This window comes from Patella vulgata, chromosome 6 (assembly GCF_932274485.2).
Source record: "Patella vulgata chromosome 6, xgPatVulg1.2, whole genome shotgun sequence".
In the NCBI taxonomy this organism is placed as follows: domain Eukaryota; kingdom Metazoa; phylum Mollusca; class Gastropoda; family Patellidae; genus Patella; species Patella vulgata.
Genome location: NC_065884.2, coordinates 51,952,370 through 51,979,405, shown reverse-complemented (window position 1 = coordinate 51,979,405; position 27,036 = coordinate 51,952,370). Strand labels below are relative to the sequence as shown.

General features: G+C 32.9%; 1 protein-coding gene across 1 annotated transcript in view; it reads left to right on the top strand.

Moving 5' to 3' along the window:
* The window catches only part of LOC126825041 (sodium/hydrogen exchanger 10), a 39,082-nt gene that overhangs the window by 9,438 nt on the left and 2,608 nt on the right, over positions 1–27,036 (top strand). Inside the window, exons 2-28 of the mRNA XM_050554468.2 lie at positions 171–439; positions 11,522–11,638; positions 11,932–12,192; positions 12,696–12,833; positions 13,113–13,229; positions 13,696–13,857; positions 14,238–14,346; positions 14,502–14,645; positions 14,987–15,158; positions 15,485–15,566; positions 16,017–16,119; positions 16,347–16,425; positions 17,026–17,166; positions 17,718–17,815; positions 18,101–18,161; positions 18,615–18,869; positions 19,361–19,555; positions 20,155–20,356; positions 21,036–21,184; positions 22,072–22,197; positions 22,909–23,007; positions 23,211–23,372; positions 23,744–23,884; positions 24,513–24,627; positions 24,775–24,857; positions 25,743–25,934; positions 26,706–26,827. Of these exons, the coding sequence (XP_050410425.1) occupies positions 391–439; positions 11,522–11,638; positions 11,932–12,192; positions 12,696–12,833; positions 13,113–13,229; positions 13,696–13,857; positions 14,238–14,346; positions 14,502–14,645; positions 14,987–15,158; positions 15,485–15,566; positions 16,017–16,119; positions 16,347–16,425; positions 17,026–17,166; positions 17,718–17,815; positions 18,101–18,161; positions 18,615–18,869; positions 19,361–19,555; positions 20,155–20,356; positions 21,036–21,184; positions 22,072–22,197; positions 22,909–23,007; positions 23,211–23,372; positions 23,744–23,884; positions 24,513–24,627; positions 24,775–24,857; positions 25,743–25,934; positions 26,706–26,827 (3,674 nt within the window). The 5' untranslated portion in view covers positions 171–390. The remainder of the gene's footprint in view (positions 1–170; positions 440–11,521; positions 11,639–11,931; positions 12,193–12,695; positions 12,834–13,112; positions 13,230–13,695; positions 13,858–14,237; positions 14,347–14,501; positions 14,646–14,986; positions 15,159–15,484; positions 15,567–16,016; positions 16,120–16,346; positions 16,426–17,025; positions 17,167–17,717; positions 17,816–18,100; positions 18,162–18,614; positions 18,870–19,360; positions 19,556–20,154; positions 20,357–21,035; positions 21,185–22,071; positions 22,198–22,908; positions 23,008–23,210; positions 23,373–23,743; positions 23,885–24,512; positions 24,628–24,774; positions 24,858–25,742; positions 25,935–26,705; positions 26,828–27,036) is intronic.

Sequence of the window (27,036 nt, the reverse complement as noted above, 5' to 3'; positions counted from 1 at the left end):
TGAATGTAAAAACAATGGCTAATTTATGTCAACAATTAATGTAATTATATTTTGTACATCTCTATGATTGACAACAACTGGGTATAAACACAAAATAAATATGTAGATAAAGAAAAATATATTATTTTTGTTTAACGCGTACATCTCTTTTCTCTTTAAATGTCATTTAGCTGGTGGGAAGGAAAGTTGACGAATCCCAATACATCTCACTGTTGAAGGTTACGATTATTATGATGTCTAACGCGTGTGACTGACCACCTTAGTAGATAGATAGCCCAGGGGAAGCACCGAGTTAGAAACGAACCAGAGCAGAATAAGCCCAAGAAGAAAAATAACTAGCTTATTTAGAGATCAACTACATATTATCTGAAGTGAATATATCAAAACACAATGTATAATTTCGTTTCGCCAAAACCAGAAGAGATGGACAATTTAACAAGTAAGTAGATCTTTTATTGTTTGAACAATAGTTTGATTCGACTTAATTCTTTCAAGCAAATATGTTACAACCCAAACACCAACAAACACAAACAACTCAGTTAATATATTGCTGACGCATAAACCAAATCAAAATACTGAAAACCGTCATGGAGAAGACTAGGTACGATATGGTGCATATTTTTAAACATTTTATTTGTCTATGTTTTATTCTCAGGTGTAAGAATATTATATAAGACTATTGATCCTTGACGGTATATGTATATGACGTATATTGCATTATACACCTGTTTTCATGCTACTCTTACATCAATTGATTTAAACCGTGTACACCCAACTGTCTTAGGTCAACAACACTCGTGTGTTATTGGGTTTATTAAAAATATAACAATATCTGTTTTTGCCTGAAATACACAATGTCGCAAAAAATACTTAGAATCCATTTCATCTGAGTCTTTGGTTTTGTCAGTTTTCATAAATAATTAGACGAACATTTGCAACCCCTTTTTAAAAGCTTTAATAGTTTTAACGAAATAACGAATGCTGAAGTAACCGTTTTGATTTAGCTTATTATAGTTACCTAAAATTTAGTATGTTTCTAAAAATCCAGGATGCATTTTGGTCTGAGAAACGACATTTTCTACTGTTTTACATAATTACATGTTATATCGTAATTAGTTTTCTGCGATTTCTCGAGGTTTCGTCCCACAACTGATAACATAGGTGGAGATTAGATCTGAATTCTTGTGCACATTATACCACCACGTCACGCATAAGTTACGATGAAAACTTTACTTACATGACTACTTTTTCGAAAATAATCACCAATGGAGTTTTAAGGAATAGTCCCCATTTTCAAATGGCCTCCGAAAAAAAAATCGTTTCAGTGGATGTAAGACAAAACGCCTAAATGTAAATAAATAGTTACTTTGTTTGATAGTTTCAGCTCAAAATATTGGAAATGATCACTAAAATATTTTTATAGGTGTTATGTAACTCTTTACAGCATTAGCCTACAATTTTTCAATGTGTGACCTGATAAAAACGACTATTTGGTACCGTTTGTAAACTTTGCCAAGAGGTGATTAAAACACCACGGCAACCTACTGGAAAATTAGAACTCATGTTGGAAAACATATCACAAAGCTTCAGATAGTTGCTGGAGACAAGGATAACAGGTCTCTAAGAGTCTTCCACGTAGAATCAGGCAATTTTATTCAATGAAATATTCCTGCAATTTATCCTTTTATAGTTCGTTAACACAATGCTTCAGGTAAAGATTTTTTTACGTGCACATCAATGTGTACACGGATGGATCTCGGTATTTCGTCCCATCAGAAAGACTAGGCAATAGTATCTTGTAAGCTGCACGGGTGCTACTGTAGCGAGAGAAATGGAAATGGGGTTTAACGTCCACTCGACACAAACTAGGTCATTTCGAGACCAACACATGGATCAATTTTATGTCAATAATTCGCTTGCGCGTAGGGGTCTCTAACAGTTAAAGTAAACCGGAGGACCCAGAGAAAACCCACGAGTTTGGACAGGCGACTCTACTCCTTGTCACGTACAACCGGGGAATCGAAACCACGCCAGTTGACTCAATGACAGATGATACATGGCGCACGTGCTAACCATTCGGACACCCCCCACCCCCGCTAATGTAGCTGTGCGAATCTTCGGTAATACATTTGCACTGAAATTATCCTTCAAACTGTTTAATACCGGAAAACATAAAAATCATATACACCGAACAGCACGTCCGACTCGCAGAGTGACTGTCCTGAAAACGGGATAAAACCTAGAATGATGAATGATTCTACATTATAGTCGAGAATCCAACGCGATGCTTAGGTTCACCAGAGCACACATCGGTGTGCATGTTAAAGATCCCATGACAGTGGAGGGATCCGTAAAGCGTTGGTGTAGACGCCACTACCCGGCCAAGATTTGTCTCCATAGCATTGCACACGTGTAGAAATCAATTAAACATACATTATGCAAGAGCTAAATCTGCCTATTTCAAGTCTTTCTTTAGGCCTGAAATGTTATCTAAATTATTAATTAGATATTGATTAACTTATCCAGATCATAATCAACTCTCGACGTCATCGCTAGCCTGTGATATTTATTGGATTAGATTAATCATGAAATGGATAATCGAGAGTATGTTTTTATCTATACCGACCTAAAACGTTTCCTTAAACTGATATATGCGTTTTAAGAATGATTGCAGAAGTAGTCCCAAAAGGACCGAATATTGTGTTGAAGGTACCTTAAGCTAAGATATGATTTTACCCTGAATAATATGATAAGTTTTCGTGACTTTTGTTTAAGAATGATTGCGGAAGTATATGTGTTAGTAAACCATACCGACATAATAAATAATCTTAATGCGAGAAGACAAAATGATAAATGACCCAAAGAGACCACAACTGATAGCCCATAGTCCTACTGGGGCAAACTACTGATTATACTTTGCTTGATGGTGCATTTTCTTTTTTTTAATTAGAGACAATGTGAAATTTAAATGAGTCTTCTTTATTTTTTTTTTTAAAAAAAAGGAAACATGTCAAGTAATAAAATGACGTGCGTGTCAAATATTTTGCCATAATCTTTCATACATAAAATTTACATATTGGGCGTATCAACTCATGTATTAAGTCATCTGTATTAAGGAATATGACTTTTTAAAAATTATATGCCATATGGTTAAAACGAATGCATAGAATTAATCGTAAAATCGTGACGTACACCTACGTAATGTTTGTGCTGTAGGCCCATTATAGGTAGTATTGTAGTCTGATATGCAGAATAAGGATATAGTTTTCGTGAGTTATAAAAGGGGTATCCAAGGCACTGATCACTATTTGGATTTAACACCGTCATCATCAGTCGACAAAAAGTAGCATTCGACTCCAGCAGTTTGACAAGTCACCGTGTTAAGAACTGTTAACTCATTGTTCAAGGAATCAACTCTTGTATCGAAAAGTTAAAAACAAACTTGTATTTTATTGGAACAAAGTTTTAAAATTTTATAATAGTCGGTCTGATTCCTTGTACGTTGAGTCAATCCAGATTTATCTCGACGATTCTTCAACGGTATGTATAACCTTCTTGTAATTCTGTTTTATTAGTTCCACAATTATTGTCAGCTATGTGAACTTTTAAACTAATGAGAAGTGGTATCAGGTGTTACAGAATAGTAAGCATACTGCGCCTGGAGAAGATATCCGGAAACTAGTACCTTCTTGTGTTTCCAGATACGGGAAACAAGGTAGATGGACATTTCGGCCACAGGGGTTAAATGGTTCGAATACGAGCGAACTGGTTAGAGGGTTTGATAACTTATGGTCGAAACGTCGGTAAACGTAATGTCGTACATTCGGAAAGTGGATATTGTTGTATAATGATAAATTCCATTCTGGCGTCTTTCGGCTTAAACAGAGAGAGAGAGAGAGAGAGAGAGAGAGAGAGATATGGGGTTTAATGTCCACTCGACACAAACTAGGTCATTTCGGGACTAACATAAATTTTATTTCTATAATTCGCTTGCGCGTAGGGGTCTTTAGCAGTGGGAGGAAACCGGAGGACCCGGAGAAAACCCACGAGATTGGACAGGCGACCCTACTCCTTGTCACGTACAACCGGGGATTCGAAACCAGCGGCTTAAACAGAATTCCGTTGACAAAATAATCTTTATCTAATATGAAACTAATTTTAATTTTTGGGATCGCCTGTCGATTAATCAATCGGAAGCAGAAAAGTAGGACGTTAAACCCCATTCAATTTAATTTTGTGTAATTATATCTTATTTGATGCTATGATTGTAATTTTACACTCATCGATTCAGATACTGTTAAGATATATCTAGAGATAATGATACATCTCCAAACTTTCAGAAACTTGAATCATTAAATAAAGTAGAATAACTATATCGATCACCGTATAAAGTACTCGATTTCTGCCCATCGAAATTCTGCTGTCCATAATATTGTTAATAATGTATTGGACGTTACAATTGTAATAAACAACAATCCATCGAAATCAATGATGCGATTGACATCACTGGCACCCAATTTTGGGATAGTGTGTAATTTATTGGCATGTCAATGAAAGCAGTAATAACTTATTGTATCTCATCTTATCTTTTAAAAAATACTGTAATATATAAGTTCGTTTTTTTATATTTCGAATGCTGCATCTCATGAAATTGCATATGATTTCCTTTCCCCATGTACTCAACGACCATGACTATGTAAAAGTCCATTATAGTGCATATCAATTGGATTTCTTTTTTGCCGACAATAGAATATTGTATAAGTTTAACATAATTTATATTTCGATGAAAGTAAATTTTATTGGAAAATTCTGAAAGGGAGAATATTTTTAAAGCACCTGACGACTCGTTTTTTAAAAAAAATCCTAATAATAATTTTGTGAAGGTTTTGATGGGAAATAGGGACCTTTAATTTTATGGCTATGTAAAAAAGGGTTAATATAGATATACCATTATGTAAGGAAATATTAAGTGAAACGTATTGTCCTGCCTCAGGTCATATAAACTCTATACGACACTTTAAATGCTAGTAATATCCACAAGAACCTTTAATTTCTACTACAATCCGACAGAACAGTATAGGACGTTAAACCCCATTGTATTTCATTTCATTTACAATAATCCGATTTATATTAATTTACCTAATGATAATGGATCGAATCGGAATCTTACTTTTGTGGACCAACAGGGCTAGCTAATGAAGACGGCCATACGCTATAGAGGACTTTTTTTTCCTCGGTACAACGGCGTTTCGGCTACTCTTCGTCGAATTTTGTCTGTCAGTGGTTCTTTTACATTCAGCCGCTGCCCGGGCAAAATTTCCCTCATATCACACTGTATGGCGTATGCCCGTCTTCATTAGCCCAGTTTAAGAGCAGAACAGTAGGACGTTAAACCCCATTTCATTTCATTTGATTTCTTTTACATTCAAACCAACGATATAATAAGTTTAACAAAGCCACAATAACAATAATACTAAGCATGTTGTCGAAAGTTGTCTGTCAGGTAGAATTGCTCCCGGCGGCAAATGGAAAAAACCCAAATTCTACAAATTGTCTACAGAGTTAAAAGAAGGCTTTCGTATTACCTTGGTGAAACAGATTGGCCTTATTTTACAAGCAAATAATTAATCCAATTTTTTGAATCTATTAAATAATTATTGCATTATGTGATACTCATGATAGATTGTCTTTGATTTATGATTTATTGGGATAAGATTTAACGGAGTGTGCTGGCATCCACCTGTACGACAAACAGTATATTGGGTCAATAGGCAGAGATGTGCCAGCGGCCAATGTCAATGTCATTAATAAATTGAACATATTTTAGATACTAGTACAACTACCCCTCATAAAATCTACTACACCATTCATAACAAAAAGTTGTATTTTTATGGTCTATTAAACAATCAGCCACTGTAATAAATGTCATCTTTAACAAGAGTAATGGGGAGTCTGTATAATAATATTACACACTAACATGCGTTTTGCTCCTTTACCAAATTCGTCCATGTGTGAGGAAATAATTGAGGCGGATTGACACGGTTTCGCTCAGTGGCTTTTTGCAAAGGAACATTGCAAGTAAAATTGTAGACATATAAACATAAACATAAATAATATTCCTGCTAACCTAATACTTGAGAATTATAGCGACAATAAATAAAAAAAGACAACACCAGATACGTAACTGATATGATTTCAAAGACTACTATGCAGACCCCCAATCTGTTATGATATGGATTCCTTTTTTGTCGCAATTTACACACCGCGATACAGCTAATTTTATTAGTCCCCATAACCATAACTTGCGATTATCAAGCTGTGACTCTGTGAGTATTACGTCGGGTCGATAACCTGGAGATCCCGTGTTCGATCCCAGTGATCAGGATTTTCCGACGCGGTTCCCCCTTGTCAGTGGTGCAAGACGGAGGGCCTGGCAAGGAACAACGTATCGTCGTTCGGATGGGACAAAAACCGAGATCTCGTGTACACATTGGCGTTCATGTACAAGATTCCATCACAGTTGGAATTCGATATAAGCGTAAGCCTTATAGCACCACTGTCCGGGCAAAATTTCCCTCTTAGCACACTGTATATAATGCTCGTCTTCATAGGCCCTGCAGTCGGAATAGAACAGTAGGGCCTTAAACCCCATTTCATTAATTTCAAACCACATTAAATGCTTTACCAAACTTCACACGGTGATATTCATGTTAAACTGTAACGAATTCGAAAACACTTTAAGTTGACATTTTGTCAATCGATTTTGGATGGGGTGGGGGTGGGGGTAAGAACTATATATATTTCTAAATCAAAATAATGAAACAAATCGAGGATGTTAAACCCCATTTCATTTCATTTCATTTTAAATTTTGATTAGTAGAGCGCATTATACCAGGGTAACGGAAATATTAAGAAATCATCGTTATTATTTTCTTTCTAAATCATGATACTTATTGGTCTCTAACAGAAAATAACACTTGGCGCAATATAAAGATTAGTAGACGCAAAAATAAGTTAATTATTTTATCTCCCTTTCTTCCCTCAAGGTAGACTAATTTCGAGAACAAACTAATACACCCCATGAATCGATCAATAGAATCTATTGGGTAATGTCATTGTCAAAAGTGTGTTTACATCAAAGCATAAAGGCATAATGAGAAAGTCTTCAAATTCTCGATATACACAGACGATCTTTGGGCGTTTCGACAAATTTCATGAATACAAATAATTTATATATTTTTTAAAGGGATAGAAAATCTCCAGTATAGTGTATTTGGACACGTTCATATTTTATAAGCTCGGATAATCTTTTACCATAATAATAATCGGGCGTGAGAAAAGCTTGAACAATAAACTGCGTTCTTTCTCTATATCTAATCGTATGAATATTTTTTTATAATTCTGAGGGACGCGCCATAAGGTTGGATTTGATAAATAATTTTGGGATATTGATAATCATAACACATGTAATGCTTAATTCATTTGCGACTTGCGAACTATTTTGTGTGGGTTTTGTTTTGAGTTCATTTTAAGGGTAAATTTAATTTTACGTTGCGGAATGTCCGAATATGAAATTACACTTTAAAGGTAATAAGAACTGGAATCCTGCTCGAATTGTCATTTCTTGGAACTAAAGAAAGAGGGCAGTTGACAAAGTCTTAGTATAGTCGTTCGGATCGGACGAAAAACCCGAGGTCCCGTGTAGACATTGGCGTGCACGTAAAAAACCCTTCGGTACTTGTGCCTCAATTAGAAACTTGTTAAAGGTCTACTCAGAGACGGTTCGGATCGTAATTAAGGTTTATTTGACTTTAACGACAAACTGTAAAAAGTTAATCGCTTATCATTGAAGATATATGAAGGCGACTCGCTCTAGGTCACTTTGGGACTAACATATGGTACAATTTTATTTCAATAATTCGCTTCCGGGTCTTTAGCAGTTGGAGGACACTAAAGGGACCAGCGAAATCCCACGAGATGGGCAGGCAACCTTAATCCTTGTCTGGGATCGAAACTGCGCCACTTGACTCAATGACAGACCATTATGATCCAAAGAGCACTCGTTAGACTAATCGACCACCCAAACTTACACCACAGTTCTTAATCAATATTGCCTTATAACGGAAACAAATTTATATTCTTAACTGTAAATTCTTGGGGGGTCCCTCATGAGTAAATTTATCTATTAGATCTTTATTTATTTTTTTCATAAGTAAAAAAAAGTTTAGGCCTATAGCTAATTGGTCAATATAAATATGTGAAAAACTATGAATTATAAAGCTTTTTTCTTTCTTTTTTTTCGAAATACAAAGTATAATATTCATTTGTTGAGGTTTGGTCACAGTTTTCAAGGTGTAGCCTTGCCTCACAGTACAGCCTATTAACATTTTTTTTTATATAAGATTAAAAACATGACTGAATTTCACTTGAAAATACTTACGTTAATGTAATAGGATTTGAAACTGTTTATTTTTCTTTTTAAAAAAAAAAGATAAAAAATCATCGTGAATAATTATGAAGATAATAACAGGTTTTTAACAATTTCAGTCCTGTCAGGGACCAAGTCGGACATAAATGTTTGCTGTTATATAGCCGAATGTTCATAGTGATATATGTCGGAGAATGTCACCATTGTTTATAGTGCTCATATTTTATAAATAAGACGTAGGATAACGAAATACTTAATATAAGTGGAAGCATAAATAAACGATTAAATATGTGGAAAGGATTATTTCACCCAAGCGTTCCAAGTATGTTTATAATTTATTATCGTTTCTTACTTTCTATCATAATATCTTTGTAATTTTCGTTTTAAAGAACAATGTGATATTTTTTGTGTTGTTTTTTTTAATATGCAGTAGGTTTGGAATGGTCATTTGATATGTTCTTTTCATTGAGATTGAATTAAACGCATAATAAAAAAAGGATCATCAGGCCTAAAATGCTGCCAAGGATGTGGGCTTTATACTGGTTTATAAACCATTCTATATATGTTAACAATTTTTGAACAAGTATGTATGATTCAGATAAAGAACTGGCCGTTCTTGCTTAAATAGTTAAAAATAGATAATGAAAAATGAATATATTGAAAATTTTACTCAAATTATTTTATTCTGAGCAAAGTTGTTAGAGTTTGAAGTTTTGAAATGATATAACTTTAATAGTCTCCAATGTCAAGTACCGTTTTTACCATAACAAACAATGTATCGATTGTCCAGTTTAATGTTAAATTATTAAATAATGCGGGTGTTCTAATCCATTCCATATCTCAGCCACCTGATGTTCTAGAGAGTTGGTTATGGGCTTGTCATGTAAATAAATAACGGGAATTTATATTACATTTGAAGCAAGAAAAAAAATGTAATAGGCAGATATCTCTAGCATAATGCATCTCTAATCTATTTATATTAGAACTCATCCTATGAAAGCAATATGGCTAACCTCCTTGTAATCTTGCATGTGCTGTAAAACATTGATAATATGAAGATGGTATTGAGGTTACTACTGTAATTGTCTTATGCTAGCCGTCGTATAACTTCTTCACCTTCCCCACTAATCTCAATATTACTGAAATGATCTATTGTGTCTGAGAAGACGCTTAAGCCTTAACGCAATTTATTTCACGGTTCTTTTCTGACTATTGAGTAAAAGTGAACATATCACCGCAAATAAAAATTAAATTTATTAAAAATATAAAACAATTAATTTTTGTCTAAAAGATCAATACGTTCGGTCTACTTTTTAACTAAACATTAGGTGTATCTAATTCGAAAGGTCGATAGAAAATCATAAAAAAATGGGAACACAACAGAAGATCATTAGTTTTATCGCATGATAAACCCCGGACTTAATGACCCGTAAGTTTAAGTCATAAGACACTATAGGCCGTTTCTGTAATTTTATATATTATATATACGCAAACATAAGAATAGTATAGCATAGTTATATAAATATTATTCCATTTATTTTAATTATTGAGGATAATATGGCGGAGTGTCCATTGGATCACTCAAGTATAAAGGTAAATATTGATAGCTAGATTTATATGTGAAGTTCAAAATGTTTTAGATGTCAGCTCAGAATAATCAAAATGCTTCAAATTTAGTTGCATTTCACCCGGGTATTGGAGCAAAACATGGCTTAGGAAGAATGCCAAAGTATTGGCTACACGTACAAAAAATAATTTTCGATTTGCCTTGATTCGACAATTAGTATTCAAATACGGTGCGGTATAGTTCTTAAAACAGATTGCGACCAAAATTTGGGACATCGACTAATCTCATCGCTAATACGCATGTTTTTAAGATATTAAACTGTATATACATGTATTAGCCTATGTTTTTTTAAGGTTAGCTGACATTGGGACAAAATGTTTTACTAAAAGGCGCTAATGTGTCTTTAACCATATTCAGTTTTGACCCTGGGACAAACAAAGTCTTTTACTTCGATTTCCATCTATAAATATCATTTGTTGCAGTTGCATAAGGCCTTTCGCCTACAGGGGTTGTATGGTTCATATTTCGCTTTAAAGACTAAGATGTCAAAACAATGCCGGATAAGGATTTTTATACATGAAAGATTAAATTGGAAAGGAAAATATTGTGTAGGCCTTTATACGATACGACGTTTTCTTGTCTGAATTTGTAATAAATTTAGACCCCCAGCGGAAGAGTAACCGGGAGAGTGTGATATTGTTGCTGCCGGTCACCTGGTTCCTCACTTTAATATGATTTTTTACTATTTGTCTCATTAATCTTCAATATTTAGGTTTGACCCAAAGAAAAATATTTCCTCTTGTGGTTACTCTTTAAAGAGTTTGCGCATAGGCCTATGTAGCCTATTCTATGAGTTATTTTGAATATACATTTGTAGAATATACATGAATACATTTTGTCTTTTTGCGGAATATTGCGCGGTAGCAGTAGGTGCTTGGGGCTCCTCCACAAAATGTTCAACAATTCATGGCAAAAAATGTGATTTTGAGTAGGCCTACCTCTTGGCTTTGGAACACAATCAATAGCCATAAAATTTAATACATCTTAACATAGATTATAGGAGGGGAGAAGTTGCTCATTGAGCTCGGATATGGCCAGTTTGACTGAAAAGTATACTTTAATTTTTTTTGATTTTTCTTTTATGTCCGCCATCACCCCATTAGAATATTTCGAAAACTATATTGAATCCGAGCGCAAATATATATATACCGTATATAAATTTTTAACATACTGTGTGTGGGCCTATTAATTCTGTATTTTAGTGTATTTATGAAAGATCAGCAAATTTAATCAAAGGCTACGGAATTTTAATTGCCGACATTTAGCTACCCTTTGGTGTGGTTACTGTGGAAGAGACAAAACCGGTTCTTCGAATTGTAGTAAACTTTCGATTTAGCGCTTTTCATTTAAGGCGACGACGTCATCATTTAATGTGGAAAAGATGCATGACGTTGCATTCTTTGTATAAATTCGTCTGCCATTGCTATAATGTTGATTTGATCAAGGCTAATGATTTTATTTTGTAGAATGGGAAAACAGTATGAATATATCATTTTCAAATGAAACCAAACACATGAAGGAGGGCCACGAAGGCCCTGTTGCTGCGGTGCTATTTTTCATTTTTTGTAGTTGTGCACTTGGAGGTAAGTTAATATCGGTAAACTTACACTACACTCACAGAAAGCTTAGATTAGACTTAGAATAGGCCTAATTATTTTCCTTACCAAAAATATACAGACTCCTGACGTTTCTACAATTGGGTACCAGATGTGGAAAGGTAATTCTCATATAACAACAAATAGATCTACCAACTTTTTTATTTGATATCAACCATTGATTGCAGAAGCGAGCATATTTTATGTTTGTTTTTATTTTACTATTTTACTTAGTCGTTTAATAATGATTTATAATGTCTGTTATTATTTTGCTTTTTCAGCACTTGTGAGACAAATTGTACAGAGTATTCCAGTAAGGTTACCTTACACTGTTGTTCTGTTGTTACTGGGAGTACTATTTGGTCTTGTGTCCAAGGCAGTACCACAAGTTCACCTTTATGCATCCATTGTGGAAACAGATCCACATCTTATTCTTCATGCCTTCTTACCTGTTCTTATATTTGAATCAGCATTCGCGCTGGAAATACACACCTTTAAAAAAACTTTCGCACAAGTTTTATTATTAGCTGTACCTGGTCTAGGTGAGATATCTAGTACAATCAATCTAGCTAATAATCACTGACTTAAGATTCATTAATAAAACAGAAATTTTATTATGGCCGAAATTAAATATAAATAAATTGGTGTGGCCTTATTGTTGAAAACGAAATACACCATAGAACATTTGCAAAAAAGAGACTCATTTAAAAAGAGATTTTTCTTACCTAGTGAAACAAATACAAGTATTGATTCCTTGTAATATTTTTAAGCCCAAAAGAGAATCTTAGGCTACTGCCTTTTTGCAGAAAATAGATTTTAAATCAGTAATAACAACACGAAATAGTAAGTGCAGGAGGACTGCACCACACACACACCCACACACACACACACACACAATTACAGGACACAATATACAGACATCACAAACAACAAACACACATATCAGATCAAGTGATGGATCCAGGGGATAGCTATAAGCATATACTGCACTGTATAGTAGATTAAGTTGTAAAATGTTTGATTATTCTATCTTACTCTATTTCAGCTCTCTCATCATTTCTCATCTGTATTATGTCTCGATACTTATTTACCTATCAATGGACTTGGACTGTTGGCATGGTGTTTGGTTCCATATTAAGTGCTACAGATCCAGTTGCTGTAGTAGCCATTTTGAGAGAAGTCGGTAATGGCACATTTTCTAAATAATCAAAACCTTGTTATGTCGAGAATATTACTTTGTGAGGTGGACTCAACATTAAATTAGCAATGTCATCAATCCAAACAAGGACTTCCTGGTCAGTTAACCAGCGCACTACTCACTTAGCTACCATGGCTCCCCAAAATTGATTGAAGATAGGCTTATAAATTTTGATAAAAGACATTAAAGAATTACAGATTCCTTCATAGCACAGTAAGCACACATATTATCCATTTAATATTGCATTTATTTAATATATTATAGGTGCCTCCAAACAGTTATCAATGGTAATTGAAGGTGAATCTTTGTTAAATGATGGAGCTGCTATTGTATTTTTCAATATATTTTTAACACTTTGTACATCAGAAGTTGGACTATCAGGTAAATCCTTGTTTTATTTTATAAATGAATTTGAATACCCTCATATAATCTCACCATGGTGCCAAGAAAAAATAAAGTTATCAGAATTCTTACAATGAGAAGTGGTATCAGGGGTTCTATAGAAAGTAAGCTTACTCTGCCTTGTGCAACAAGCTTATTGATCAATGGTTTTGGTTTTGTTACATAGGCTTATTCCTTAATCCCGTATATTCCGGACATGTCCGACGCTATTTTCCAAACGTCCTAAATTGTCTGACCAGAAATTTGCCCAATCGGACATCAAGACATGATGAATAAAAATATTGTTTATAAAACAAAATACTGACATCATGTACCTTTAAGAATGAAGGATGAACACACCCAATCCCTCAATTAAACAAATTCTTCCACCAGAACTATTAAAGAGTTTTTTTTTTGTTTTTGTTGTTTATAAGATTATTTATTTGTTTTTCTTGATTTATTACAGGTGGTGATATTGTTTTAAACTTTGTACAAGTTGCTATAGGTGGTCCAGCATTCGGTTTAGTGATGGCGAAGATTACATTATTTTGGTTGTCAAGAATATTTAATGATGGCTTATCAGAAATAACTATAACTCTTGCTTCTACATATATCACTTTTTATGTAGGTAAGTCATCAGTCAGTCTTTATTAAGTTTTATTTGAAGACAGGGGTAAATTGGGATTAACATCCACTCAACACAAACTAGGTTATTTTGGGATGAACATGTGGTGCACATAGGTATTTCTTGCGAGTAAGGGTCTTTAGCAGTCTGAGAAACCCAGAGAAAACCCAAGAGGTTAGGCAGGTAACCCTACTCCTTGTCACATACAAGCCTGGGTATTTGAAAGTATTTTCTAAGCATGTTCATTACTTCTATTAGGCTTTTTCAGATCTCCAGTGTCCAAATTTTGATTTGCAATAATAGGTTTGTCTTTCCTTGGAGGGTCTTTTAAGGAAACTTTGTAGAAAATACATGAGTATACTATTTATTATATATAATTGTAGGAGAACAGTTTTTAGGAGTATCTGGAGTATTAGCTGTTGTTGTATTAGGTGTTGTTATGAGTAGTAAGAGAACCAGTATCAGTCCAGAAGTTGAAGAATTCTTGCATAGGTATATTGAATCAAATTTCTGAAGGATTTTCTTCTGTCTTTTGTAGAACTATATCTTCAAGCTTCCTTTTATTTATACCTGAAAAAAAAAATCCAACTAATCTTTAGATAATGAATTATATTTGTATTTGATGAATAAATCATTTATTTTTCCAGATTTTGGGAGACATTGGCTTATCTTGCTAATACTCTGATTTTTATTCTGGTTGGAGTAGTAATCTCAGAAAAAGCTATTTTTAGAATACATGGTATAGATTGGTTCTATATGTTTGCATTATATTTCGGTCTTCAAGTTATTAGGTAAGTTATAACTAACATCAATTTGGATTTACCGAGTAGGGCCTTATAAGCTTAATGAATACTCTTGAGAGCACATTAACAGTTGCTCAATTTGTATGAAATTGTTTACTGAGGCCTGTTCTGCATCATCTGTAAGCTTTAATGTATTAGTTATTTATCTTTATGGCGGACTTGACTATTTGAATGAATGAAGCTGCAGATTTGAAGAAATGTAAGACTCTGCTGGATTCTAGTACAAATATATATTCCTTTCATGATGTTTATTTCTAAATGTTTAAGTGAAGTTGCTGTACTTTGGGACCAATTAAGTTTGGACTAAAGTTTGCTTGTTTTTATTCCAGAGGAATTATGATAGCATTATTAAGTCCTATATTAAGACGAATAGGATATGGTCTGACCTGGCAGGAAGGTATTATAATGACATGGGGTGGTTTACGTGGGGCTGTAGGTCTAGCTTTAGGTCTATTAGTCTGGGAAGAAGAATCTTTAGACTTAGAAAGCATTCGATTAAAGGTAAGGGAATTAGTAGTAATTTTTTTCACATATTTGCAATAATGATTAGGGGTGGTTGTGTGTGTGTTGGTGGTGGGAGGGGGGGGGGGTGATGAGAAAATTTATTTATCTTGAAAAATATATTATAAAATCGGTGCTTGAAAATTTTTTTCTGAAATGATTATTTTATACTTTTATTTTCTCATAATAATATTGATATAGTGTACTAATTTCATCTAGTCAGTTGACAAAAATATTGCTACCCAGTTCAAGATATAATCTGATATCTAGAATTGATTAATGTTTGTTAATGTTAATTCACTGTTTTATGTTTTATATTTATATAGATGTTAATCCATGTATCGGGTATTGTGTTTTTAACATTACTGGTAAACGCCACAACAGTCCCCCATGTTCTTAAATTATTAGGTAAGTTACTTTACATACAGCAAGTAACCACACAGTGACTCGATTAGTAAGGTACTGATGTATTAACTATTAACCCAGTTTTAATCCTAATAAATTTTTTAGGAATTTCCATCCTGTTTTCCCCCATATCAGTAGTACAGGGAGCAAGGCCTGGTGGTAAGGAAGCACACCATTCAGATGAAATGAGATGCTGTGTATACCACATTAAATATCTCACGATAAAGTCATAAGAGTAGCCCATAGCATCGCTGTTAGGGCAAAACTTCACTAAGAGTACTCTGCATAGTGTCTTCATTAGCCATTGGTGCAGAAAAGTAGGACATTAAGCCCCAATTCATTTCATTTTTTTGCTTGATTATGGAATGTGGTTGAAAATCTTTATCAAATTTTTCAATAGATGAAATTATTAAAGACAGTGTATCATTTAACATTGACTATGTGTTATTTTAGGAATGAATGATGTTTCACCAGCTAAGCGTATGGCTATGGCTAGTGCTTTACGATATTTAGAAGAACTACGACAGAAAACATTCAACATGCTGAAAACAGACAGGTAGAAAATGATGAATTTCTAAAATACAAGATTTTCAATCTTATTTCACATTTAAATAAATGGGTAATCTTGATGTCATTGGAAATGAGAAGTCTCATACACGCTTCAGCTTCCTACGTGTATAAAACAATAAATTAACTGTTTATTATAATGGAAAATTCAAATCTTCTTTAACAGCGGTGCTTTAAGAAATTCTTTTTATTTTATCCTTTTTTTTTTAACAACAGATTTTTGGCAGATGCTGATTGGGAAATAGTAGAGAAGTCCTGTTTAATAAATGACCCATATAAAACAACAGAAGATGAGGTACACTTCTTATTACACATTCATTAATTATACTATATTCTCTAATATTATGATTGGGAAATCAATTCTAGCTAATGCTAGGTTCCCACTGTCGTGTGATGCGCTACAATAGGATTGTCCTTATTGAGTACACGATCTGGTACATGTAGATACGTTCAGATATGATTCGATACGATCAACACGATTGCTACGACTGACCTCAATGTATGATAAGACCTGATAGGATCACCAGGATTACTCCATGATTAAAACCATGATTTCAATCATAGGGCGAATCATGATAGTGGGAACCTAGCATTAGCGAATGAATAAGAGGGATTGAGAAAGGTGGGGTTTCATGTCTACTCAACATAAACAAGATCATTTCGGGACTAACTTATTTCAATAACTTGTTTGTGCATAGGCATCTTTAGAAGTGAGAAAATTGGAGGACCCTGAGAAAACCCACGAGGTTGGGTAGGTGACTCTACTCTACACATAAAAACTATATATAGAAACCACGACCACGCCACTTGACTACTCAACCTCCATCCTGCCCCCCCCCCCCCATGATTCATATATACACCCTTTTTGTGTCTAATATAATATTGTATGTTTTAGATTGTCTTAGAAGAATCAATGGATATTAGACCCAATGCTATCTGTCCAGATTGTGATGCATGTTTACCATCGCAGCCAACTCGTAAAGAACTAAGAGATATGACTAATGAAGCTGTACTTCGACTTCTCAAAGCGGAGAAAGTAAGTTTGTTTTTCGGATGACTAGCAATTTATGATCTACTTTTCTTACCTTGCTTTTAATGTATGAAATGACAAGGGTATTTTTATTGTCTATCCAGCAAACATTAGCTTATTCTCAGTCAGTCAATGAGATGAAAGACTGTCCATGCAGTCAGATGATTTTCTGAAACATAAACACCATTTACACTACCAAAATGGAATAAAACTCAGTTGGGATCTAGAACTGTTGCACAGAATATTTGGTAGTGTAAACAGGTTGAAATGTATGGTACTCAGTTTGGACCAGTATTGGTACAATGAGGTGAGGTGGTATCTATCTGGGATTGAGTTTGGTTTGGTTAAATATATATATATATATTTGGTGGTGTAAATGAAAATACGTGCATGTTCAGAGTTCTACACAATCTTTCAGAGAATAGTTCTGGCACTGATGCCTAAATGGTACAACTTTAAACAATTTATCTGGAATGGCTACAGTACTTGTTACCATTGTAAATAGGGTTATAATATAGTGATTAGAAGCTTATAAAAATATAATATATTTATTATAGTTGAGTTATTGGAGACAATTTGAACAAGGTATGTTATCTAGAGAAGCAGTACGTAAATTACAAGAATGTACTGAAGTTTCTGCTGATAAAAAGGGAAAGTAAGTAAGCCTTTTCACCTGTTCGTTCTTATGAATTTTAACCAGTATTGTTGTGACCTTGGATATAAGCTTTCAAAAACTGATTGTCTCCCTTATAATGTGTTCTGAACCCATATTTGTAACTTGCAGCAAGCAGTAGAACTAGAATCAACATACAAACTGCTAACAGTAATTAACTTTTCAGAAACCATATTGACTGGCAGTTCAGATTATACATATATTTTTGTTTTATTATCTAGTTTATGTATATCGTTTGTCTTATTTCTTGTAATTTTATCTTTTTAGGTTTATAGATGTTGAAGAAATTAAGAAATCATGGGAAGTTCCACAATATCTTATAAATATTGTAAGTTGATAAACTAAGTTCATGGATTATTACATTTTATGAAATTTTTTCTTTTGATTTTTGTTTATCTATGCCTCTCTGAAAATAGATACTGGGCATTATAATCCTAACTATGCAATTTGGAAAATTGTCTGGCTTTTACAATTAGAATTGTATGTAAAGAATATTGAAATCTTAGATCTTCTCAACTGCTAAAATTTGCAGCCATCTCATTGTAGCACAGCACATCTGTTGTATATAATAGATTCTCATGAAGCCTAATGCAGGGTTTTTCTCCAGAAAATTGATTTCACAATATTTTTCAAAAAGCTTGCTATTTGATTTATGGTCACCCCTAATATTAATCCACAGTCCTAGGAGCTGCACTAAGACAACACAATAAAATTAACCTACCAGTATATATTTTTTATGGAACTTGGCTGCACTGAAATATAATGTTGATCTTTTTTTCAGAAACGAAGATTAAAACAGATCATCCGTGTGGATGTTGTGAAAGAGCCAACTTCTAAAATATTAAAGACCTTAATGCATATAACTGAAGCAAAAGTTTTCAGTATAATTGTGTACTGTACTATTGCTATGGATATAATAAATTCAAGTCTAAGTGTTGTGTGTATTTATAATGATCCCTGGAAAGAGTTTCGACATATAATGAATGTCTTTAATGTTATAATGGTTTTTGTCTATTTTTTGGAAGTTATCATAAAGGTAATTCTTGATATTTTTCGTTTTGAATATTAATTGCTTTCAGAGCTGAAACTACACTTAAACCAACTAATATTAGACAATATTTTCATGTAAGTTTAACGTCTTTCTGTTCTGCTCCGACTGGACTAATGAAGACAGGCGTACGCCATACAGTGTGCAATGAGGGAAATTTTGCCCGGGCAGTGGCACTATGACCTACTCTTATATCGAATTCCAACTGTTTTAAGGCTGTTTCCCTGTAAGGCATATATAGGTTATGTTCAGAAATATGATATTTTGGGGGTAAGGAATATACCTGCATATGTATATCAGATAGAAATTAATCTTGGACATGCTTGAAATTGAGAGGCCAGTTATACGACAAATAATTTTTATAACACTACTTTTAAATGTGTATGAACTAAAAGTTTATAGTAGCATTTTCTTCTAAAATAATGGACTTTTATCTATTTATTTAAATGTGTGTGGTTTTTTTTTCATTTCATTTACAGTTAATAGTTCAAGGAAAACTGTTTTTCCGTAATGTGTGGCAAGTTTTAGGATCTTTGGTTATTATACATGGAACTGTTGATATTGTTCTACAGTTTGCACTAGCACCACTAGAAGATGGAACTAACACAGTTATTAAAACTGTATTAGTTTCGATGATAGCTATTAGATCTATTAGGCTGTTGAGATTTATTGAGGTAAGTATAGAAATAAAGACATACAAACATAAAGTTAGTTTCTATTAATCATAATTAGGTCATGATATTTATAATGACACAAACTGCTTATAATTGACATAACAACAATTTAAGACTCCATAGTTTTATTTATAACTATGGAGGAATGGAGGATTGCATCGAGTTGATGTTGTTCACCCATCTACTCAGAGCAGCTATTAAACAAAATGCAGTTAAAAATGATACTTTTTTCCAGAACAAACTACAGTAGCTTTTAAGGCCAAAGTGGCTCTCATTCGAAAACATTCAAATTTATAATCTTCATAAATGTTAAAATGTTCAAATCTAGATGATCAACTCAGTGCAGGGGGCAATATAGATCTGTCATTGTGTCAAGAGCTGTAGTTACTTTCCAGACATGTGTGTGACAAGGAGTGGGGTTTTCCCTGGGTTCTTCGTTTTCTTCTCTGATCCCTGTATAAAAGTTGATTTTTGAAGTAAATATGTACCATTAGTCCGGAAATGAGCTAGTTTATGATTTAATGTTAAACACCATTTCTCTCTGTAATAAAACTAAAGAACGGATAACTAATTCTATCACATGTTATTGTATATTACAGCCACTCTTGCCGTCAGTATTAATGGAAGTAAAGAATAGAATAAGTTTGCATCTCAGTTATGGTTATGATCTGGGGCGTGGTTTTGTTGCTGGAGAAGAAGAAGTACGTAAACTGATTGATCATATGGTGGATAGTAAAGATATAGCTAAACAGTTAAAACATCATTGTGATTCCTCTAAGTTGGATGTAATTAGATGTTTAGGTATGTTTTTTTATATTTTATTTGTAGGAGATCAGGGTGGTTCACAAAGCATATGTACATGTAAGTCCCCTGGTTATTAATTTGGTTGAAACCAAAAGCATTCGTTACTGCTTGAAAGTAGAGCTGGGCGATATTTTATAAAATGTCAGTAATTTATTGTTTATCACCCTTTAACTAAAAACAAACATGCTTAAAAAGTTGGACATACCTCCTTAGTATTCATTTGATCAGATTCAAACATAGATCTAACCACGAAGATTTGCTAAAAATGTTGGGCTATATTGTTGTTGTTTATTACAATTTTAACGTCCAATACATGATTAATTATGTAATTATGGACAGGTTGATTAAGATTATTTGCATATAAAGGGGGCATAAAAAATAAAATTATGAATTATGACAGCACAAAGCAGATACCGCTATCACCATGACATTAAATAAACTATTTCTAGAGTTACGTTCATTATCATTAAAGTCCGTATTGGGCTGTTTTGGACATGCACAATTAGTGAATATAATTTTAACAATGGTGACCACTGACCATCGTGAAATACAGAGATGAACACTTAATGCATTCCACAATCTAAAGGTTGGAAACCCCATTTCCTGCAGAAGTAACGATTACAGCATTATTATTGTATACTGTTGTACTTGTATCAAGCTATATTATTTTGAATAGGTCTTCTACAGAAACAACATCCTGATATAGCTTTATCAGTTAAAACACGACAAGCTATAAGAAGTGTATTAAACAATCTACGTGATGGTATACGGGAACTACATGAAGATGGTGTATTAATAGAATCAGAGAGAGACAAGTTACAAAAGGTTACATTTCTTATAATCTTTATCGGTGTTATTGTCATCATTTTGATTTTCATTAAATATCTGAAAATAGTTGGTTACCATTTCCATATATATATATACATATTTACATTACATTATGTCTGAAGTTTCTTATGTAAACTCATTGACATTAATGACATTGAAATGGGATTTTGTCAGTCAATAACATTCAAATTTCCCATGGGAGTCTCATTCCTAACACCTACCAAATCTCAACAGCTTTTATGACATAAATAGACATATTTAACAGAATTGAAAAGTTTATTCAAAAGATAAATGTGTACATTATGTCATATGTACTGTAAGTATTAGAATTAAGTTTCAAGTTTTCCTTGTATATTGGGTCAAATACTGGTTCATATTAAAGGAGAAGTACCAGTCACTTGGTCTCCGGGAAAGAAAAAGCTTGTTTAACTATGCAAATCATATGCAATGTCAAAAAATGTCTGAATATTTCTGTCCAAAATATACAGCTGTTTGAAAATGGTGGCTGAAACATGTTATTGGGGTTATGTAACTTTATTTTAAACACAATTGATATGATAAACTTTTCCAAATGATTCTTGAACAACCAGATCTTGAGCTGAAGTTGATTATGTGGGTATACTTTCTGTTGCCTCTTATCAGCAAAATGTATATAAAGCCTAGTGCACACAAGCAATTTTTAGGCAACCAACAATGCAAAATGGAGCAATTAAAAATAGTTTACAAATTGCCTAAGAAAATCAACCTTGTGCACAAGGTTTAAAAGTGATGATATTTACTGATGGTCCATCAGTTATAATATAAGTTTCTTTTAATGTATATTCTAATTAGTAATTGTATTAAAATATAAATAAATAAAGTATTGTATTATATAATTATTGTAGATGGTAGAAGTACAGATGAAGTTATTATTAAGTGCACCACCAAGTATACCAATACCAGCACCCGATAAACTATTAAATAACGTTACCTGGTTACAGAATGATCAACAACTCATAGAATATTTCAAGGTAAAATTAGTTATTTTTTCACTCAATCACTTAAGATACCCTTGGCTGTAAAACTGGTATATTTTCACAGTTCCATTTTTAAACATGGCTACAATTGTTGATTATTAGATTTTATATGTAAGAATCTTATGGTGGGGGTCACGGTGGCTAAGTGGGTAAGACGCTTGCTCTCTAGCCTGGAGGTTTGGTGTTCGATCCCTGCATTGGCCAAGAAAGTTCATCCAGATTTTCCAGCGTTGTTCCCCCTTGTCAGTGATGCAGGACGGAGGGTCTGACAAGGACAGCTGTCTAGTCGTTTGGATAGGACAAAAAAACGAGGACCCGTGTACATATTGGCATGCACGTAAAAGATCCCTTGACAGTTGGAATTCGATATAAGAGTAGCCCGTAGTGATGCTGTCCGAGCAAAATTTCCCTCATAGCACACTGTATGGCGCGTATGCCCGTCTTCATTAGCCCAGTTCGAAGCAGAACAGTAGGACGTTAAACCCCATTTCATTTCAAGAATCTTATGGAAAGGTTTACCAGCCTCTACTTGAGTATCTTTTTTTGTCCATATATCAGAAGACACATAATGGGAACCAAACACTCTTCAAAGATAATTTGAAATATTAACAAGAAAAGGTTATACAGCTAGAATATGACTAAAACTCAAAGTGTAACGTTAATGAAATAACATAGAAATATTTTATATTCGGTCTATATTTTTAGAATCGAGCAAAATTAGAAAGCTATAATTATGATGAAGTTATATTAAAAGAAGGAGATCCAACCCAGGGAATATATATCATTGTTTCTGGTTTAGTCAGGGTAAGTTATGTATATTTTTATATACCGATAGTTCATATTAAAGATAATTGATTTTGTTTCTCAACCCTGTTTTTGCATAATAATCCCAGAATAAAATAATTAAAAGAATTGTTACAATTATTGAGTTTTATATTACAGAACATAACTATGGTCATTTTTGTCTTAACTGTCTGTTGAAATTGTGATTTATTTATATCTTGTAGCTTGAAACAAGTTTTAATCATACAAGATCTAGTGTTAGTGTAACAGGGATGACCGAGAATAAATTAATGGATTTTATGACAACTGGTAATATTATTGGAGAAATGGGATTTTTAACACATAGAACTAGAATGGCTAGTGTTAAATGTGAAACAGCAGTTCAGGTAGGTTTAATTTCTTTAAAATTTATAAGAAGAATTAGGAGGTTTCCTGATGGCCCCAAAAATCGAGAATAACCTTGATGCAAGGACAAATTTAATTTTGTTATTTTTATGCTAGATTCTGAAATGTTTCTTGTTTAGCCACAAAACTAGCTTTATATATTGGCAGATGTTAATACCAAAATATGCAAATTGAAATTATTTATATTTAATTCTCGCATCATTGTATATTAAGATATTTCTTTAAGACTGTGAATCATGGCACCAAGAGGTAATTAGTAAAAGAATGTAATTTGAAAAGTATGATTATATTTTAAAATAGTAGCAAATTGTCGTAACAATGTCCTAATACTTTTTAATGGCATTTTTTGTAGCTGCTGTTTATTAGCTCAGAGGTGATGGAAGAAGCTTTTGATGAGTTTGTTGAAATTGAACCCTCTTTAGAATACAGATTATGGAAAGTTTGTGCTGCTAGACTTGCTGTTGGTGTATTAATGGAGCAACCAGGCTATCAGGTTAGATTTAGTCAACAATATTTTAGTCAATAGTTTTCTGAATGGGATTGGGGAACAGGCTGATTGCTCTTCTTATTGCTAAATATTTCTCCTAAATCAACATTCCTATCAAATTGATCTAATTTTCTATCAACAAAATTTATATCAAATTGATCTAATTTTCTATCAAACTGATCTAATTTTCTATCAAATTGATCTAATTTTCTATCAGATTGATCTAATTTTCTATCAGATTGTTCTAACTTCTGATTTTCTATCAGATTGATCTAATTTTCTATCAGATTGTTCTAACTTCTTATCTAATTGATCTAATTTTCTATCAAACTGATCTGAAATCATCTTTAAAGATAAGTATTAAATTCTCTAAGACATCACATTTCTTTGTAGAATTCCAAGGTTTAAGATTTGTGTTATTTTCAGGAGAAATATTATTCATTAAGGATTTCACAAAGTTCTGACAACGAGAAGATTAATTGATATCTGCTGTTAGTTCAGTGTCTTAATTGTTCCACTATCAGGGAAGACTGAATACCAAATTAACGCAATGAGAATTATGCAACGGTTCTATTATTAAGTGGTTTGCATATGATTAAACAACAATATATTAATTTTTATATTTTTGTTATAGGGTTTAACTAAAGAAAAGATCAAGTTAAGATTAGAAACATCATATCTTGTATCAGTAAATGAATCAAGTACATTCTGTATTGATTCTAGTATGGCAGATGTAGTTCTTGTTCATGGTAAGTTTATTTTCTCCTGTTTCTTATTGTCCTCTAAAGTTAAAGATTGATTATTAATATTATGACATCGAAATGAAAGTTCTTCCCATCTTTAATAACTAAATTGTCATTACATTTATTTTTAGTAATGTTTTGTATTATTCTTAGGTTATGCTCAAAATGCTTATACAAGAGAACAGTTTGTTGGACCATGTTATATACCTTGGACTGTTTTAAAACTCAATTTACAGGTAGGTCCATACTAGTTAGTAAATATTTTAATCGTAAATTTAGAACCCCTTTTATGGCATTGAATACAAATTTCGGGAAATCTGCTGTGTTGTCCCTTTAAAAATTTATAAGTTTGCATTTGACATCCAAAATTGAGACCGTCCTGTAAAAATTTCAAATATGAAATGTTTATCCACCCATATTCAACAAATCTTCTGATAATTATTCCTGTTACAATATATTATTTACCTTGGATAAATTATCAAACAATTGCGTACAAAGGTACTCGACATCTTACGCAAGTGTAAATGTGTTTTCTAAAATGGGTGGCAAACATTTGAGTTAAATAGACACTTAAGAAGTTACTCATTAAGTAAGTATTTGGGTTTGAAAATTAAACAATGTATTACACAACAGTAAATCTTGCTTCATCTTTAAAGGGATATATTTTGATGCACATAAAGTACAGTTTGTACTTTTGTTAGTCATTAAGGTTACTTGAAGTCAACTATATATAGAGTAACCCTACTTTTATACAATATCTTGAATAGGTGTGTCACAATTATTGAAGAAGCTATATAATACCGGTAGTCATGTGCAGGTCTGAAATGCCATTGACATGTTTATACTTTTTTATCTCAGTCTTTAAGAGTTTAACTCATTTAAACTGATGCAAATAAAACTATTTTCCTATTCAAAAACTATTTAAGGTTCCCCAGTTTACAAATATTGAATAATTATATTATGTTGACCAATATAATTTATATATAATGTATACAAATGCAATCTGAGCAGAGACAGTTTCTCATTTCAGATAACTTTAGAATATAAAGTGAAGGTTTTTTTCTGGTCGTCAATTATGATTTGAAAATATTTTTTGACATAACAGTAATTTTATTTTACAGACAGATAAAATAGCTCGGCCTATAATATTGGTAGTACCAAGTGAGTTAGGTCAATCTGTACCTGCGGAACGTAGACAGTCATTCCATGATGTAAGAAAGGAACATGGTCCATATCTCTCCTCTGTAAATAGACTATGTCTTAGACATGCTTCTGTACATAGACACGATGTGACTAGTACATCAGACAAGAAAGTAAGTATTTCGGGGTTGATCATATTTTGTTTATTCAAACTGTGTTTTGTTCTGCAGTTCTCCAGTATTGTTCATTAAAGTCTATGTTCATATTTCTATATAGAGAAAATTTCTCTTTTTTACTATTAGACTTTTTTAAATGTTTCAGTGGATGTCAGTCTGTTTAATAATTTTAGTTTCAGTTATGGTTTACTGTGTTAACATTTGAACACCCAATTTTTTATAATATATATCTCAATATCGACTTTTTCTAAGTAGTAAAAATTTTTTACGAAGACAGACTGTTATTTCACAAAACAAGCTGAGAATTTTATTATTGATTCAAATAAAACAGAATCTGTGCCATTTTAAATTAAAGATCAGGCAAAATATCATTATTGGAAAATAATTATATATAGTCACTTTGAGGAATCCCTTGTAAACCAAAATATTGTGAACAGTTAAAAAATGATCCAAATGCGTTTAGTATTTACAAAGATGTGATGATCAACAGTATATACAATCCAACATCATCTATAAAAGTATAACTTTGAGTAAAATCTTTAATTTTAATGGGCCTCTTTTTAATCCGATTAAATCCAAGCCAGTTGATTATCTACCTTTGGTTTGTTTTCATAATTAAATGTTAAATGATCAATTTGAGTAAATTTTAACCTGGATTAAACTGTGAAAAATTAGATATTGTACAGAAAATACAGATGGTGATTAGTGGCTTTAATATTTTATTATGGTCTTTTAACTTATAGTTAATAAGTTTTCTTTATTTTGTAGCCAATTAGTCAAAGACACAGTATGTCACAATATGTTACGGGAAGACGAGGTTCGAATATGGATCTCTTCAACCCCAGTCATACAAGATTACCTTCATTAGCATTAAGAAAAGATAGTTTAGGGTAAGAGAATTTAGACACCTTCTTCTTGTGGGTGCATGTAAAAGATCTATAAGTAGGAGGAATATGGAGATGATTATGTGCATAAGATGCCGGTTGGATAAAATTATCCTTCCCTTTGCTTGTCATATAAATAAAGGTATCTTGAAAGGTTACAGACTAAATACATGCAGATTTGTCATAACTGTCCTTGAGTTTTTCTCAAGTACCAA